General features: G+C 36.4%; 1 protein-coding gene across 2 annotated transcripts; it reads left to right on the top strand.

Moving 5' to 3' along the window:
* Positions 1-500: 500 nt before the first annotated feature.
* Positions 501-19,665, top strand: rhobtb1 (Rho related BTB domain containing 1). 2 transcript variants are annotated; one of them, XM_077206016.1, is made up of 10 exons: positions 501-745; positions 2,524-2,719; positions 2,954-3,057; positions 8,309-8,494; positions 8,647-9,605; positions 10,239-10,357; positions 12,754-12,904; positions 13,398-13,486; positions 15,120-15,225; positions 16,064-19,665. In XM_077206016.1, exons 2-10 carry the CDS (start codon positions 2,540-2,542, stop codon positions 16,231-16,233), a joined length of 2,064 nt encoding a protein of 687 aa, XP_077062131.1. In that variant the 5' UTR covers positions 501-745; positions 2,524-2,539; the 3' UTR covers positions 16,234-19,665. The 2 variants fall into 2 exon arrangements, with proteins under 2 accessions (XP_077062131.1, XP_077062132.1); XM_077206017.1 differs by lacking the exons at positions 501-745; positions 2,524-2,719; positions 2,954-3,057 and adding an exon at positions 7,620-7,675.
* The last annotated feature ends 268 nt before the right edge of the window (positions 19,666-19,933 follow it).

Below are 19,933 nucleotides of genomic sequence, written 5' to 3'. Positions count from 1 at the left end.
GTTGTATTCGTATTAAGAATTTCCACGACAATGGTAATCTACTTATTTGGATTAAAATGATGTAGACAACAGACCCTTCTGTCATTTAAGTGTGTGTGTGCGTTTGTGTGTGTGTGTGTGTGTGTGTGTGTGTGTGTGTGTGTGTCTTGACTATGCTTGTAAAATAAATTCAGAATAAATGTTATATCCTGTGGAGATTTAACGCCTTGTTATACAGAGTTAGACTTAAATAGCTACCAGCACGTATGCAGTCATAGGCTATGTCAAGTCTATGTAGCAATAAACAATTCCATCAGAACACCTTTAAGATGATTCTTATATTAAATGAACACGTTGAAAAATTAGCTTCCGAGACGCTGGCTGATGCTCTTGTTTGGCTCACAGCACATATGAGGCTTGTTTTCCTGAATGAAATCGTACGCGCGCTATTAATAGCACCGGCTCTCTGACGTCACAATGGAAGCCGCATCTGACTCGCGACAGATGATGATTCTCTCAAAGAGCCTCGCGACCTGGAAGGACACAATATCCCCGCGTATTTACCAGTCTATGCGCTTGCAACTATATAGGAATTAACTTTTTTTTGCGCACAGACGGGGACGTAGTGGTGGTTAGGAGATGGTTTTGCAGCATTTCCCCAGCTAGCGACGAGCGATTGTTCTTTCATAACATCAGCAAGCTGCAGTCACTGTATTCAGAATTCTTGACTTCTGACAACAATAAACACTCACATCACAAAGACACGGTACGTATGCTTGTGTCCACCGTGTGATAGCTTTTGTTTGCAGGGTGGTGTCCTCGTGTAATTCATCATGCACCTTGTAGAACAGTTGATCAACTTCTTAAATAGAGTCAACAATGTCAATAATGTTTTTATATATGCTAGGCTATAAGTAGATTATAATATCATTTTTGTTGGTTATGGAATTATTTCCCAAAATTACATTTTGTGGACAACGTGGAGCATTCGCCATACAGCTATGGCAAAAATGCACAACATTAGGCTATATTGCTTCGCAAGTTCATACATTAGCCTACTGTTTGCATTTTCAGCAATGAAAATATTTTATCCATAAACGAAAAATTAATTAATTAATGAAAAATATTGCTCTGTGTGGTAGCATCTAAATTAACTTATTTTATTCACATTAATAATAATAAAATGTCTACTTGGGGTAATAATTTTTAAGGGTCGGATGAAATATGAATAACACCTTAGGCTATATGGCCACCTGCTTCCACGTTTCACTGTGTGCACTACATGTTAGTGTATGTTTACATTCGGTTACACTTTATTTTAAAGTGATGTAGTTACCTTGTACTGTGAGTACTATTAATTAACTACATGTACTTACTATAGAGTTAGGGTTAGGGTTTGGTTTAGGGTTAGTTACTTGTAATTATGCACAATTTACTGTTATTACTAGCAAGTACATGTAGTAAAGTGTAAATGCGTCACCTTAAAATAAAGTGTTACCTTACATTTTAATTCATATGACATACACACTGCAATATCTCTTGATTCTGCAGTTAGGGTTAGTATGTTTTTGTATGACTGTTCTGCAAGTTTATACTTGAATGCAATAGTCACTCCAGATTTATGTGCTTTAAATAAAAATCATGACTTTGTTTCTTACTATCCATTTACTTGTCCATTTCTACTCGGTTCAACTTGGCTTTCTTCAGCTGTAATTGTAAGTGGTTGGAAAAATGCAGTAAACCTTGGTACCACTTTGGTTTTAATAAAACATTTAAGACAGCAATTTTAGTGGGTTGGATTCTTTTTTTTAAGTTTGTGTTTTTTTGCTCAGAAATGATTCTACCTAAAACCTCATTATTTGTTCAAAGTTAAATTCCAACAGCCCCTGAAAAAAAATGCCAATCGCTCTGTCTTCGTACTGTATAGCCTATAAAGTTTACAGATAGCTGATCTGTGCTGATTGGAATCACTGTTGAGACATTTTTGAGATGATGCGGCATCATGTATCAGCATTAATTAGTGTGATTAAAGGCCACATCGGTAATTTAATATTATATTAAGTAATCAGATGTGTATTTTCCCCTTGGGAGGTAAGACATGGTAAATAATTGTATGCTTTCAATATTTAATAATAATACCACATGGATTAACTTTACTGTTAATGCTACTATTTAATGATTATATTAGATGCACCTGACAAAGAGTTATCAGCCGATAACTACCAGAGCTGTCATTAAACACACTCTTATATTGTTAGCAAATATTTCGACTTTACATTTAAAAAATGTTTTTTTAAATATCTTTATATTTACAGTCATGCACACTGCATCTGTCAAGAAAGTCATATGGGTTGTTTTATCCCACTCAGCAGGAACAAGTGGATATAATGTAGGGCAACTATTTCAGGATTGCGAAAACTAAATTGAGGTTTCATTGACCCACAGCAAGGTCAATGCTCTTTGTGGCTTCTGCTTTCTGAAATGAAATACCAGTATGAATGTGCGTCGTTATGAATTGTTGTACAATAATTCCTCTTGTCATAGGGTGCTAAAGTTAAGTATGGACTACGAAAGACCCAACGTAGAGACCATCAAGTGTGTCGTTGTAGGGGACAATGCCGTGGGGAAGACTCGCCTTATTTGTGCCCGGGCCTGCAACACTACCTTGACCCAATACCAGCTGCTGGCCACCCATGTACCCACCGTCTGGGCGATCGACCAGTACAGAGTCTGTCAAGAGGTAAATCTTGTCTCAATTAAATTTACCTTGCCATTATCATTGCATTACGTCAGGCCCATGGCTGGATATAATGAGCGCATGATCCCCAGATTTGCTTCTGTCAGGATTCATTTAAATTTCAGCTGGCAGAAAGGAAACAGATTACAGAAAAAGATCAAATACGCCTGTGGTCTTCTTTGCTCCGGGGCAGGGGCGCTACTTTAAAAGCCGAATTAACGCTATGACTCCTTGTAGGTCTTAGAGCGCTCCAGAGATGTTGTGGATGACGTAAGTGTGTCCCTCCGGCTATGGGATACCTTTGGAGACCATCACAAAGACAGACGCTTCGCCTACGGGAGGTACAAATACATTCTATTTGATTTGCACTTCCTGTGTAATAGTGAGGCTAGCTTAAAAGAATTGTTCACCCAAAAATGAAAAGCTAAGCTAAGCTAAAATGAACAAAATGCACCATGAATCTCTCAGAATAATTAACATTCAAATGTTCTATTTTAAAATATTGAATTATATTCAAAGGTAATGCTTCTTGGTCTGTGTAGGTCTGTGTACATTTATTTGATTTTTTAGATACTGAAAGCAAAAAAAAAAAAAAAAAAAAAAAATCGGAACGGCATGAAACGGCCCTTTCCGCTTATTGGCAAACCAAAGATATAATAGTTATCTATAATCAACTATAATCTAACTATAATAGTTAGCGAATAATAGTTATCTGTTGCTATAGTTGTATGGATTTATAAAGTGTTTACTGTTATATAATATTTATGAAATAACATATAATAATACAAAATATAATAATATTTCTGTGGAACACGTAGGTTGCCGAATTTAATAAGAATAGTTCACCCAAAAATGAAAATTCTGTCAACATTTACTCACCCTCATGTTGTTCCAAAACCCGTAAGACTTTCGTTCATCTTCGGAACACAAATTAAGATTTATGTCCTTTCAATGAAAGGTACGCAAATACCATTTTAAAAAGTTCAAGAGATCATAAAACTAATCCATATGAATTGAGCGGATTAGTCCAAATTTTCTCCAAGAGACGCCAATCGCTTTATATAATGAACAGATTTAATTTAGTCTTTAAATCACATATTAACACTGATCAGCGAACATAAATAGAATCTCAACCAAACCTGCTTGACGCACGAGAACAAACCTCATTGGACCTTGCGGAAGCTCAAACGTGCTCCGTAACACGAGAATGAACCTCATTGGTTCTCGCACGTCAAGCAAGCATGCATGAGATTCCATTTACAACAACTGATGTGTGAGTTGATGAATGTTTATATTTGAATAAAAGCCTAAATTCAATCTGTTCATCATATAAAGCGATAGAGTGTCTTCAGAAAATTTTGGACTAATCTGCTCAATTGATATAGATTAGTTTTAAAATTTCATAAAAAAATTTCTTCATTTGTGTTCCGAAGATGAACAAATGTCTTAAGGGTTTGGAACATCATGAGAGTGAGTAATTAATGACAGATTTTTCATTTTTGGGTGAACTAACCCTTTTGAATGGTTGAATATGTGCATTTCCAAATTAGATTTGAGAGCTTGAGATTTGAGAACAAAAGTTTAAATTTCAGTTCTGACACCCTAGCTGTTGTATTACTTCAGAAGACTTACAGCACACAACTTTTATGGATTTTTGTGATACTTTTTTAGATGTTTTTTTGCTGGTCATCATTCATTTTAATTGTATAGAAAAGAGCAGCATGAACATAGTGCTGAATATCTTCTTTTGTGTTTCTCACAAAATATAGTAATAAACTGTAGGTGTGGAAGAATATGTGAATAATGACAAGTTACATTTTTGGGTGAACTATCTTTTTAATTCCTTGTTAAATTAAATTAATTTCATTAGGGTGCATTGTATTTATTTATTTATTTATCTATGACGACAATCAGTGTGACTCAGATTAAACTAAATAAAATAAATATGAGGGTATGCATGAGAAAATGTCACAGTGCTCTCTAGTTAATATCTCAACAAATTACCGGAGAAAAATTTTAATTGCTTCTTCAGTTCACAAGTGCCACCACTTTACTGAACAGAAAGACAGGAAGCATCTTGCCATCAGATGCTTTCATCATTCGCTCTGACATCAGACACTATTTGCAACTGAATGTGTCCCGAACATGACAGCTGAGCACTGTTATGTTAACTCATGGCCATTTTGTGTCAAGCACTTGTTTAATGAGGTGTTTCTTTGCTTTCATCACACGCTCACTGCTTCCCATGCTTTCTTTTTATGGCATTTTCAGAACTGAATAAACATAGAATGTTCTCATTTTGGTATAGTGGTGGTAACATAATTAGCATCAATTATGTTATGTTCACAGCTGTATTTAGCATGCAGCATTCATTTTCTTTTTTTTCTTTTTTTGCTATTTCATTCAGGCTAATTTTTTTTTGTTTAACTGTTAATAAAAATAAACACATTTAAGTAACTGATATCTGGCCAGTTTTTACTGAAATGTATCATGGTTGGTGTTATATTCATGTCAAACCTCGCTTATTATTCAGCAAGATTTTTTTTTTAAGAAATTACATTTTTATTAAGAGATGGCAGAAACATCTTAACTAACAATATTAGACTACCAAGTGTGTGTTAATCCACTGCCTAGTTCAATACCGTCCTGAAGGAATCAAAGTAATTTCCTTTAAATTCGGTCCCTATGAAATCCCAGAATGCACCATTAAAAAAGGGCATCATCTGATCACTATATTTACTTTATGTGGCTGGAAAATAATACCTGGAGCTCATGCCTTGTTACAGCGATATTTTTGATAAATACCATTTACGTTTTATTAAGTGACCTTGTCATGTCAAATGTAATTTAGTCATCACTGTCCCAGTGCTTAGTGGATTGTTAGCACCAAAATTCATGTTCATGATATACTAATTCATTCCAGCTAGAGAGGGGAATGAGACGCAGTTCAATAATCCGTTTCAGAGAAATTATATTCCTGGAGTGTTCAGTTCTTATGCCCTTTTGGAGTTAACAGATGGTGTTCAACAGGATGAATATGACTCGATTCTTCCCTCTGACAGTCTGAAGAGAGACTTTAGAAATCCAAAGAAAGGTTGTCTGTATATTTACCCTACAAGAGAAAGAGTATGACATGATTTAGCGCTAAACCCATCTCAATCCAGATACACTAGACTACTTCAATCAAAACACCTGATTTGTGGCTGGAGAGCCTGCCTTGCTCCCTGACTTGCTCCCAGTCATGTTCAATGGAATTATATTTTTAGTCTTTCTTGCTTTATTGCATCCTAAAATAACCCCAAGACACTGAGGTCTGGAGTCATAAAGCTTGGCTCTGACTTAAAGAATGACCTCTAGATGTTCTCTACTCAGGGATTCAATGTATTAGTGGTGTACTCTGTTGTCTTTAGCAGTAACCCACAATTTAGGAACCAGATTCTAAAGTCCTCAGAATCCACATGTCCTGTCTGTAACTACCAAATAGAAGCTTTTTGAGCACAGGACAATAGGAAGGGAGGGCAGCATGCATAAATGCTTATATCACAATATCAATAATATGATATAATGGGGGAAAAAAATCCATGAATGCTGCATCATCTCATTTTGGTATTGTATGGTCGAGACCAAAGATATGATTTATTCATGAAAAATGATAAATCTCACATTATGTAACATTTAAAAGCATTGCTCAACCAAAAATTTAAATTCTGGCATCATCTATTAAACCTCATGACATTGCAAATCAGTATGGCTTTCTCTCTTCTGTGGAGCACAAAAGAAGATATTTGAATAATGTTGGCAACCAAACATTGTATTGACATACAAACAAACAAAAAACTGGTGCATTTCTCAAAATATCCTCGTTTACATTCCACAGAAGAAAGGTTTGAAACAATTTGAGAGTTAGTAAATGAGTGAACTATAATTTTATGTTAAAAACAAAAATAATTATTATAGAATGGATAGTTCTGATCCTAAAATCTGACTGGAAGAGACAAATATTCATATAAATTATACAACAACTCCACTTGAAGTGGCCTAACAAACGCTCCTGAATATCAAGTTCTTCCTCATCTTAGATGAAAACCATTGCAACATATCAATTACTTAAACATTTTTACTGTCACACAGTATATACCTACATATCTCTTGCTGAGTGACTGGTTTGTTTTGTGATAAATGAGAAGAAACAACTCAGCGAAAGAGAAGTCATACATCTGGTTGATTAGCTGACATTGTTGACAGTGGAAAAATACAACTTTACCGCAATCAGTCTACATGAGTTCACCTAAAGGAGACACATACCCTTTTGCATGGATGTAGCGATTTTACAATTGACTCCTTCTATTAGTGTGTTTCCATTTATTGCTAATTAATGATATTTTGAGGATTTTACTCCCTGGATTGATGTATGGTTATTAAGGATAATCGCTACTTACAGGCTGGTTTACTCTCATTTATTCAGGTTGAGGGAGTTATTGTTGAGTTACTGAAAGGGTAAACTGCATTCATGCTGGCCCTCCAAGACATTCTGAAGTCCAAATAAGTGCTACATGTTTTACTAGAAGTGCATTGATTTTGGCTTAACATCAAACAGGCTTGTCTCTAGAGCACTAGGGTGATCTGCCAAGAGCCCCATTTCGACCCGAGATGTCAGCAAACAATTACTGCAGGCAGGGTAGTCTTTAGCCTAGCGATTATTGGGACCATGCTGTGCCATTTCAAAGTGTTCAGATATCTTCAACCTCACGTCTTAAAAGCTGCTTGATATCAGACTCTGGGTTACTGTATCTTTGGACTTGTCATTAAAGATTCTGGAAGCAATGTTGTTCTCCTTCAGACAGATCAACTGTCATTGACTACAAAGGCAAATTATTATGTAGCATTGTTCTGTGCCTTTTTTTGTTTGTAGGGCTCCTATGATCTTTATGCAAGCCTGTGAAACATAAGAGAGACACTGTAAGTCATCAAGCCTGCTAGCATCTCCATAATTCTCTGCATTGCCAACTGTGTGGTGTGGTAGCTGAGACCTTTGCTTGCCCAGTCAGCAAGAAATGCACGATTCCTTTTGTGGATGATGGCAAACGGGTGATTGTACATTATTCACCTACTTGTGTGGTGACGGGTGTTGCTCCCCTCCCCAGGATAGACTTTGTACTAATCTTGCTTCAGGAAGGTATGCCAGCAGTGCGCCAGAATGTCTGCATGTCATCCTCTTTGTGCTTTTGTTTTGTCTGTTTTGTTGACCATGTTTGTTCTAGTCTTCACATATGCAGCCAAAAAAAAAAAAAGCATTGCCAAAGGAGTTTGTAGTCTTGGGCATCCAGCGTGTCTAAACTAAAGGCAATCTTTTTGCGTGCTGTCAACGAGTCAATGTCAGGCTGGCATTAAGATTGCAGGTTTTGCATGTCCACCGAACACTGAAGGACTGTGGTGTTGCTACGGATACCGCTTGGCACCTGTCACCTAAGACACTCTTGGCTTAAAATCCTGTTAGCATGCGTGTTACTCGGTGTCTTGTCCTGTGTTGTTGCACAGACAAGTTTTCATTGGACAATTACCTGATTTCCTTTTTACCTTTCACTTTCGAAGGTCCGACGTAGTGGTTCTCTGCTTTTCCATCGCCAATCCCAACTCACTACATCATGTTAAAACTATGTGGTATCTTGAGATCAAGCACTTCTGTCCACGAACACCCGTCATCTTGGTCGGTTGCCAGCTGGACTTGCGCTATGCTGACCTGGAGGCAGTCAATCGAGCTAGGCGACCATTATCAAGGTAACTGGTAACTAAAGCCCCTGTCTATATTGCTTTGCAATTCACAACTATTCCTTTGCAATTCCTATGAAAATTCCCCTGAGGAAGTTGCCAACGCTTTTTGCTCTGTCATATTAACACAACAACTGACTGTATTTATTTGTCTCTCACAGGCCTATTAAACCCGGAGATATTTTGCCTCCAGAGAGTGGAAGGGAGGTAGCCAAAGAGCTTGGCATCCCTTACTACGAGACAAGTGTTTTTGACCAGTTTGGTATCAAGGATATCTTTGATAATGCAATCCGAGCAGCCCTCATCTCCAGACGTCACCTACAGTTCTGGAAGTCCCACCTAAGGAAGGTTCAAAAGCCACTGCTGCAGGCACCATTTTTGCCACCCAAAGCACCTCCACCACTTATTAAGATCCCAGAGTGCCCAGCCAAAAACCAGGATGGGCCGAGGCAGCTTCTTGAAAGCCCCCTGTGCGCTGATGTTATGTTCATTATTCAGGAACACGTCCACTTGTTTGCCCACAGGATCTACCTGTCTACCTCATCGTCCAAATTCTTCGACCTCTTTCAAATGGATTTCTCAGATGAGTCCCAGTGCTTGGTGGTAACAGAGCGTCACAGGCGGGATCAACTGATGCGCACACTAAGCCTGGACACAGAAGAGGACGTCGCCGTTCTCCCCAACCTTTCGCCTTGCTCTCTCCGGGCATCCAAGAGTGATGGTACCCTCAAGGTAATGAGTTTCAGTGGGATGCACCGGCGCACCAGGCTGTCCCTGGCATCTTGGAGCAAGGCTTTCTACAGCATCCACAAGGAGAACGTTATCAACCCAGTCACGAGTAAGCCGGCTGTTATGACTGTTGTGAAGATGGATCATTCCATCCACAATGGACCATTCAGTGCCGTCCTACGCTTCCTCTACACTGGTGAGCTGGATGAAAAGGAGAAGGACCTGATGAAGATCGCCCAGATTGCAGAGATTCTAGAAGTGTTTGATCTTAGGATGATGGTGGAGAATATCATGAACAATGAGGGCTTCATGAATCAAGAGATCACAAAAGCATTCCATGTGAGAAAGGCAAACCGAATCAAAGAGTGTCTCGCCAAGAATAATTTCACAGGTATTAGGAAACCTAGATTTGTTTCATTTATCTTACATTGATTAAGAATGAAAAGTCTCACTTGAAAATGATTATTTCAACATCTGCTACATCTACTAAAACATCTGCAAGGCTCCTGAAACGTAGTGTTGAGGAAATTGCTTTTTAATAGAATATCAAGCCACAGGCTTTTCTTAATTTAAAGTATTTCAACTACAGGTATATAGCTCAAACAGTGCTAACAACTTCAAGGTCATGGGTTTGAGTCCCAGTGAATGCTTGAACTGAATGATTTACTAAATATATATACTGAATGATATGTTGCTTTAAAAAATTGATAAATGTACATGTAACTACAGTCAAGTCATAAGAGAGCAGCTAACTACATTCAAGCTATGAGCGATGTTGAATTTTGCCATGCTATACAGCTGCTTATTGGATAAGTATTTCATTAAAAGCAGTATGTTTTAAAAACTACTGTCATTCTGAAAAAACATAGTTATTAATAGCGTCACTACATTCAGTTATTTAATTTCCAACACTGTTGTAGATGTGATAAAGCGGTAGTTTTAGTGGTATAAAATGGGATAGCAAAGATGCTATAAAAGATTACTTCGTAAAGAGCAGTTTCTTATGGTGTTTTGGACTTTGCAGATGTGGTGTTCAGTTTGGATGATGGCACCATTAACGCCCACAAACCACTGCTGATCTCAAGTTGTGACTGGATGGCTGCCTTATTTGGGGGCTCTTTCATGGAGAGTGCAAATGACGAGGTGAGTGTGAAAACAATGTTTAATGAGCTCCGGTTAGGGCACTGACAAGTTTACAGAACATCTTTATTTTATCCCTTGGCAGAAATGAGTCTGCCAGTTCATAAACAGATGGTACAATACCACATCGCTCAGACATTTACATGCGAATATATACTCAAATAGATACGCACTGACACATTTTACAGACATTGGCTTGTCAACAAATTGCATCAAATTCTTGAATAACTAAAATAGTCTGGTCTGGTGTCTTTAAGTGACGTTTTGAAAATCTATTTTTGCGGTGATGAATGATGGTGATGAATGATCTGTCAGCTCTTATGAGCTTTTGAGTGAATGATGTTTGTCTTACAAGACATTAACAATAAATCAGGGTTATTACATTTTGAAAAATGCAAAAATCATTTTGCATTGATTTTCAATTTAAGTTTATCTGTAGTAATTGTTCATTCTTTTTTTTTTTATTATTATTTGGAAAACAACTGTTTTCCTTTTATCTGTAACTCAGTATCTCTATAGAATTTAGAATTAGAGCAAGAATTTAGACCAAAAAACTTTATTGTCTATCACTGATGATAGAAATAAATATATCTATAGTTATTATCTATCACTGATGATAGACAATAACTATATTGAGTTTTGTAGACTTCTTGTCTATATTTTAGTGCACATTTCTAGTGTTACTTTAGATTTTACTGATAGAGTTTATAGAGTTACTTTAGATTACATATATTTGTCTAGGTTTAGTCTTTATATTTTATTAATGATAATAACCTTATAGTATAGTTAGCATCATAATTAATAATTAATTGTAATTGCCTAGCCATTAACATGCATAATTCATAATGAATGAGCTGAGATCCACCATCGATACAGGTACTTCCTTCTGTTTGAAGTAAACATTATGCTTTTTGCTGGTTCCACGGCTCCCACATGCACACTTAATTCTGTTTCCACCTTCCAAATAGACGCTTTTATCCGTGGCACTGTTCATTAATTTTCTCCTTAATAGGTGGAATAAAGCCAATGTGGAATAAAACCTAGTTTCCTCCCTGAGGAGGAAAAGCAGACGTCATTCAGAGACAGTGATCTGTTTTCTTCTATGGATAATTTTTGCACAAGGGACCTAATGCATGATGGCCAGTCATTTTTATTTGCCTTAGTGCTCTGACATTTCATGCCAGTGTAACAATTGGGACAGCTATATTTTAGGCAGCGCCCTACTTTCAGACATAAGTCTATCTATAGAGTTTGCTAAAATCCGAGAGAGCATTCCTCTTTTTCTTGCACTCTCTTTCGGAGTGGTTGACTACCCCAGCGAAACACAGCAATCTACTGTGCTTGCCCTTGAAGAGTATTATGTAATGGGTTACGTAGCAGCATCTATCTGCGTGTTCTGCTCAAATGTGCTTAGTAATGCTGGGCTGCTAGTGAGCCGACCATCCGTTTCATAGAGATTAAAGACTGAAAAGTCCCGTTTCCAATCAGCTAAACAGAGACTGTTAAACACACATTGTTTCTGTTCTGAAATATATATATTTTTATCTTTTTAATTGTTGGTGCTCTTATTTCTTCAATGGTCGAATTCAAATCTCTAGTGTGAGTATTACATTTCTTTTGTAATCACCCATAAATCCTGTGAAAGTCCACATGAAATCAAAATTGGCCCTATTTAGGTTTAGCATAATTATGAATCCCCAAAAAACTACAATAACTTACTGAAATAAACTCAGCAACACACTAATATTACAAATAAATAAATAAATAAATAATAACGAGAATGCTGCTAATAATAGTTACATATAAAATGTATTTATAATTATACATTTTATTATATATTAAAATTAATAAATATATAAAATAATACATATTATTATTAATATTATTATCATATTTACCAATGTATAGTTGTACATAAAAATATATATTAATATATTTAATATATTAAAATAATACATATTATTATTATATTGACCATGGAACCTAAAAAATGTGCTTCATCTGGTAACAACTTCATGTAAATTTTATTGAGGTCAAAATTTTATGTCGTCTGAATAAATCAACCTCACAAATTAGGTTAGATTGAGCAGAAAACAATATTGTATGTAACAACTGCAGGTTTTTTTGTTCAGCTTATAACTTTATAAAGACTTTCCTCTTTTGGTAGATGCCACAAGTCTTTTTATTTTTCAACCTCTCCAAACATCTGTCATATAAAGATACCCACGCAATTTAATCAAGTCTCGTTCTACAAGTTTTCCACCAATTTCCTATCTCACTCAAGTATTATGTCATATTTTAGATGTAAATTGGATGTAAACGCTATTTCACACTGACTTTGTGGCACCAAACAGAATTGAAAAAAATGTACAATGACGTACATTTATGTGTGTTGCCAGGTCTCATTCCCCAACACCAGCAGGGTATGTATGCAGGCAGTGCTCGAGTATCTCTACACCAGTCAGCTGTCGCCCATGGCAGACCTGGACCCAATGGAGCTAATCGCCCTGGCCAACAGACTGTGCCTTCCACGGCTCATCGCCCTGACAGGTGAGCTTTCTGCCAACGCCCCGCCACACGCTCCAAATGACACACAAAACACCACACGCATTCCTTAAGCACAGAGCCATTTGACCACCTCAGATCCAAAGCAAACAGACCTTTCAGCCCTTTCGTTCTGTGTTGCTTAGCAACGAGTGATGTCAAGGTGCCAAATAAAAGAGAATGTCTCCGCAGAGCTTTGTGTGGCACACACCACAATCTGTCCGGCAGACGTCATCTAATGACGTGGTGGTGACAGGCTGAAATTTATCTGTGACTCCAGGTGCAGCTATTTACCTCAGGTTTTGCGTAGCCTGCGCCGCCCCGGAGAAAACACATTTTCTTTTTTTGTGCGCTGTCAGATTGTTTACAGTCTGCAAGAGTAGCAAAGCATCACATGAAATATTGTTTTGTGTAAATAACGCTGCTCTGCGTAAACTAGACGTTGGGGAAAAGCTCATCTAAATATACCCTCTGTTCAACATATATTTTCTCCCCTCAGAGCAATACGCCGTGAGCGAGTTATTAAAAGCATCTAAAGATGGACAGGACATCGATGGAGAGGTACTCACCTATCTGGAGCTTGCTCAGGTAAATCCGTCCTTCGTTATTTAAATGGATAAATAATAGTAGAGAAAAGTGTCGGCTAAATGCATAATGTAAATATTAGTACTGTGGATCATTAAAAAAACACTAATTAATCACATAGGATAGTTGTAGTGAGTCACGATTAATCGGCGGCTAATATTAAAACTTGTAATTGTAAATTCATTTCTATACTCGAAATTATTCAACCCCGATTGCAAATCAGGTTTAATGGCAAAATTTACAGACTTTCAGCTGTTTGCAAAGAACAAATCAAAGAAAAGTAATTGAAATAGCTCAACACAACAAATGTTGTAGGTTTTCAAATTATTCAACCCCCTGAATAGAATCCCTCACAACATCACAAATCTGCAAAACAGGTGTTATCTCAAACACACCTGATGCAGTTAATCAAGGGCTTCATTAGTTGGAACAAGATACAAAAAGATAGCAAAGGCATTTAATGTTCCTAGAGAGACCTTTGGTAGCATAGTTCACAAGTTAAATGAACAGCGGTTACACTACCTGGACGGGGCAGAAAAAGGAAGCTATCAACGGCTGCAACCAGATTTCTGAGAAGGAAGTTTAAGAAGAACACTTGAGTGACTGCTAAAGACCTGCAGCAAGAATTGATGGCGACAGGCACTGAGGTTTCAGCTGGGACAGTAAAGCACGCACTGAACGCATGCCAGAACTCCAAGATTTACACCACTACTGACCTAAAAGCACAAGAAAAGTTGGCTCCAATTTGCTCAAAATAATATAAATAAGCCACATAGATTTGCGGATTCTGTTCTGTGGAGCGATGACACAAAACTGGAACTTTTCAGCCCTATGGATCAGCAGTAAGTCTCGAGGAAGAAGAATGAAGCTTATTCTGAAAAGAACACTCTACCTACAGTTAAGCATGGTGGGGCTCTGTGATGCTCTGCGGCTGCTTTACAGCCTCTGGCACTGGAAACCTGCACTGCAAGTCAAAATGGATTCATTGAAGTATCAGGAAATCCTAGGAGAAAGTGCCATGCTGTCAGGGAAGAAGCTGAAGCTTGGCCATCATTAAAACATACACATAAATACATTTACTGTAAACAACTGGCAACATTAGTAGAAAATAGAGTATTGCTTTAATATTTTTACTGTAATTTAACAGCATTCAGAAACATGTTTTATGTAAACATTCTTTGTCTCTACAATAAAATCAACTGTGATTTTACTGGTGCAAATTACAGCAGTAAATAGATCTGTAAATATCTGGTATTCTGTATATCTGTAACTACTATATGTAATTTAACTGATTATTTTATCCAAAGCTACAATAAACGTATTGCAGTTATAATTGCCTTGGCTTGGAGCAACCATGAGAGTTGTTATAGGTTGCTATATAAGCCCATGCACTGTTGACACCATTTAATTTTCCTTTTAGCCTACCTTAAATTGTGCAATAACCTTCAAAGATTTGACAGTACCTGCAATAACTCATAGAAAAATACAAAATATCATTTTAGAATAGAACATGACACACCCTTTGTTTACAGTGATCATACTGTATTCCAATATTTAGACTAAATACCAGTGTGACTGTTTATCATACAAACAATGTTAACGTCTTGTTTTTTTATTCTCTTTGTTTTGATGACAGTTCCATAATGCTAATCAACTCGCTGCCTGGTGTTTACACTACATCTGCACCCATTACAACAGGATATGTGCCAATTACCGCAAAGAGATAAAGTCGAAATTGCTGGGTAAAAACATTTCCTGAACTATTATGAGACAGATGCAAACATCATCATTGGAACTGCATGATTTAAAGCGCCTGTAATTACATTTAACTTTGCTTTATTACATAGAAGTAGCAATGATGAATCTTAAAGAGTGTCCTTTTTAAGTGATAGTCCACCCAAAAAATGAAAATAATGTTTAAAATGCATATGCTGTTATTTTCTATTCCTATGAAACACAAAAGGAGATTTATTGAAAAATGCTTACATTGCTCTTTTTTTACTGAAGTTCATAGTGACCGTGAAGTTGTTCTTCTACCTTTTGTGCATTACAGACAGCATACAACTTTAATAGGACCTTTTATGCGTTTTTACATTTTGAACTTTCTTTAGTTTAAAGCTTCTGTTTGAGCATGAAAAATTCTGTTGCGTTAGTAATGTGTTGAAAACTCGCAGCTATTAGACATTTTCCAAACACGCTTAAAGCGGTTGACCAATAACAACAGACTGGTCCAGCCGACCAATCAGAGGCAGAGCACACTGTGCTTTTCGGAAGGAGCTTCATAGAGGCCTGAACTAAACAGAGCGTTACAGACAAATTTTTTCCAAAATATTAGAAGAATATTTTTTTGTTTTTTTTTTACAATTAAACATGAAAACCTATTCTAGCAGACCCTTACACTAAAATCAAGACTTTGTAAAATGGTATAATAGGTCCCCTTTAAGTAAATAAGCAAAAAATGTAATAATTACAATTTTTAGGTGAACTGTTCCTTTAAGAGGACACATTTCTGCTTCTTAAGCTTTGTTATATATTATTCACCCTTGACATCTTTCCGGGTTTGTGTTGTAATGTGAGCAGAAAACCAGGAATATTTTGAGAAGCACCGCTGGCCTCCGGTCTGGTATCTGAAGGAGGAAGATCACTATCAGCGGGTGAAGAAGGAGAGAGAGAAAGAGGATGTGGTTTTGAATAAACATCACTCGAGGCGACGCTGGTGTTTCTGGAGCACGTCTCCTGCTGTTGCTTGAGTCTGTACCATTCTAAAGCTCTTTTTATTTTCAAAGCTCTTAAGTTCCTTCTTTTCCTGTTTTGGTAAGATGAAACAGGCCACTCTAAACGAGCAATCGGTTTGAAGCACAATCTCAATGTCCAATCAATGCTGGCCAACAAATCTGTGAAGGTGATGTAAGCCTATCCCTTATGGTGTAATGTTCGTTTTAATAATCGTGCTGTTGTGTCGGACATGTTTGTGTCACAGCAGTGATCTGACTGTGTTACACACATAAGAATCTTTAAACACTAAGAGGATTAGGGAATCTGTTTTATCTTGTATTTCCTTTTTTCACTTAGGTGCTATATACTGTATATTTGCATTCACACTGTTAAATGAACTCCTCTAATTGGAAAATGCTCATTATGATAGTAATTCTGAGCACATACATTGATTTACAAAATTAGCATTGTACAATTCTGTGTTCAGGCAAATTTTGGGTTTTGTGGGAGGCCTGGGATTTGGATTATGACCAAAACTTTGCTGTAGATTGTAATATAATGGATGTAGTTTGATCATTGTGATTGTAAGAGCTTACAGAATTCAGTCCTATGTAAATACCAGGGACAGGAATGAAATAGCTGGGTCATTCCTATTATGCAATTCATTTTGAACTCCTTTTTCAAAAACAAAAGAAATGGATGCATTCTGTAAAAGAATATGCTGGTCTTTTTTTAAAAAATATGTTCTGGTAAAACTCAGGCACTTAAAATGATTAATTATTAATTATATACTATTATTTACAAAATGTCAAGAAACAGGAAATATAGTTACAGGATAATATAGAGCCCCAATAAGGTCATGGTGACAAAAATATGAGATAGGCGCATTGACTTGCAAAGAACGCAAAACTATTTCCAACCTATCAGGATTTTAATGTTAGTCATCGTTCAGTGAGATATTGGCAGTTAGTTTTGAACGTCTTTTTTCTTTTGTATACTAATTTTTGTCATTTGACAGGCTTTAAGTACACATGACACACGCAAACAATGTTACCTTAGAACTTGATGTAGCATTTATTGCCTCCGAATGATGTTTTCGAATATTACAAATTCCGGCGAGGAAAAGAAAGTGATGTCTATTCTCAGAACAAACATAAAAAAAACACAACAGAACTATTTAAAGGCTATTCATATGTTCATATGTTTAACCTAAAGGGTTTATACTTTCTTTAATTTGATACGGTACTCCACATAGGAGGAACAGACATGCCAAATATTTACTGACCTGATGCAGACCAATATACACATAGCTGACTGATATTGTCTTGATATTGAAAATAAGTGGGGCAACCTGAAATCTGCCCCAACGGATCTAAATTTTGCAGTTCCATTTTTTACCATAGTCTTACATTGGAAAATTGTGGGGCGCTGTAGAGCTGGGTAGGGCTCCGACTTAATATCATGATAAGTGCTTGCTGAAGCCATGCCCTACATTTTACCATATCCCGCTCACCTTATGACTTAAAAGAGTTTTAAAAATCTGAAGAAAAATATTTGTTGCAGAATGCTGAATACATTTACAATGTATGGTTGATTCAGTTTATATAGAAGTCTATGTCTTGGATGCAGAGGAGCCGCGGCTGATGATGATGTCAACGTGAAACAGAACTTACAAAAGATTACAGGCCCGTTTACACCAAGCACGATAGCTATAAAGATAACTATAATGATATGTTAGCGTCCACACCAACACACAAAACTGTTTATTATAAGTGCACGCTGCAGTTTTGTCGTCTGCTGCTTTAAATGCTCGAGCTCTTTAAAGCAAGATGGATTCTGAGTGGCTGTTAATGTTTTTATCATTCATCAGCTGGACAAAATCATTGTGAAAGTGGTTCCAACGGTTTTCTGTTATAGTTGTGGTGTGGACTGCTATTCTTTTATATTTAGAACAATGTTTTAAACTAAATCTCTGTTATAGTTATCGTCCATGGTGTGATAATAATGAGGAAACATCAATAACCTAAAACTGAAATTCAAACCACATAATTATGATTAAAAAAAACATTCCCAAAGAACATTATGATTTTTTTTTTCATTTTAGAATTTAGTACATGAAAATGCATAATTGTTAATAAGTGTTAATTGATGTTGTGATTAAAGATAGGGTTTGTTTTAATGATGAGTTTAATACTTGATCCAATATTAAATATGATGGAGACTTCATACTGCATAATATGAATGACCCAGCTCTGTCCAGTTGGAAAAGGTTTTACAGGAGCTACAGCCTACTAGTTAAAGCCCTTTCACACCAAGAACAATAACTATAAAGATAACTATAACAACAGGGCACTCTAAAAACGCGGGGCTCAAGTTAAAAGAAGAAAACAGATTTCTAGACCTTGTTAGATCATTCCACTAATCTGCGTCTCACGTTTTTAACAGCAAAAACAAATTCTTTATGAACTGCCCCTAAGACAGGGTGGATTGTGATTGGCTGTCAATTTTATCGTTCATCAGCTGGATTGTGAAAGTCATCGTTTCTCTGTACCGCTATCGTTATAGTTGTGGTGTGGAGTCTGCTATTCTTTTACATTTACAATGATTTTAAAACTATATCTTCATGTTTATCATCATAATTATCGTCCTTGGTGTGGACGGGCCATGTCTCTTCTATGTGTTGTACCATAATGCTAATATTTACTGACAAACCACACATTCACCTATATTTAGAAGGGCTTAGAAACACGGCTTAGTTCAGGGCAAACCATATCTAATAAAAATAAATAGGCCTAATATAACCACTACTCGCATATAGTACATATAATACATGAATTCCACCATTGTTGTGCTAGAAGTTACATATGTACTGTAGTGGATTGTAACTTTATTTACACATCAAAGATTGTCATAGTTGTGAAAGCTAAAACGATTTGCTGTGTCCTATATTGAATAATTATTAATGTAGATGTTTCATGGGAGGATATTACAGGCTGATTTCACAGATAAAGAATGTATGTGTTAGTATTTACCACACTCGCAAAGACAGTTTTTGCACGATAAAACACCCGGCCCGTGCCGATGTATCCGAAACGAAACCAGACGAACGATGTAACTGCCTAATAAAGGAGGAATGTTCATACTTGAAGAAAAATAATAGTTTAGTCATAGTGTAGATATTATTTAGTTTACCAAAGCAATATAGATGATCACATGCATAAGATACCATGATTGTTTTTGTTGTTGTTGTTGTTGTTTTGTTTTTGTTTTTTTCAGTGGTATTGGCAAAATTGATGTTAACTATTGGTAGCTGCTGAAAATCAAATGGCTGGTTCATTTGGTTCTTGCTGTCTCAATGCCTTTGATCTTGCTGGTCATTATCTTTAAAGTTGGTTGTTTGTTTATTTATGTATTTCATTAATTTATTTTTTAAAAATGGAATTTTGTTGAATAAATGATTGATTTTACTTGGTATCATGTAATTGTTTTTTCTTATTCAATAAATTTTGTCTAATTCAGTGTGATCTTCTAATGGAAATACCATTGGTTGGTTATTGGGTTATTGGGTGTTTGACATGAAATTTCAAGCAGTGGCACTGGTGTCCGCAGAATGACATATTCATACTTATTCATGTATTACTATTGACTAATTAATATGGTCATAAAACTGCATTATTTTTTATTATATGTTTTTATAATTATTAATTAAGTGATACATTTTCATGGCATTTTGAT

Source organism: Siphateles boraxobius, unplaced genomic scaffold (assembly GCF_051911475.1).
Source record: "Siphateles boraxobius isolate OS27281-9 unplaced genomic scaffold, OSU_SipBor_1 55, whole genome shotgun sequence".
Lineage (NCBI taxonomy): Eukaryota > Metazoa > Chordata > Actinopteri > Cypriniformes > Leuciscidae > Siphateles > Siphateles boraxobius.
This window is presented reverse-complemented; position numbering and strand designations above follow the sequence as displayed.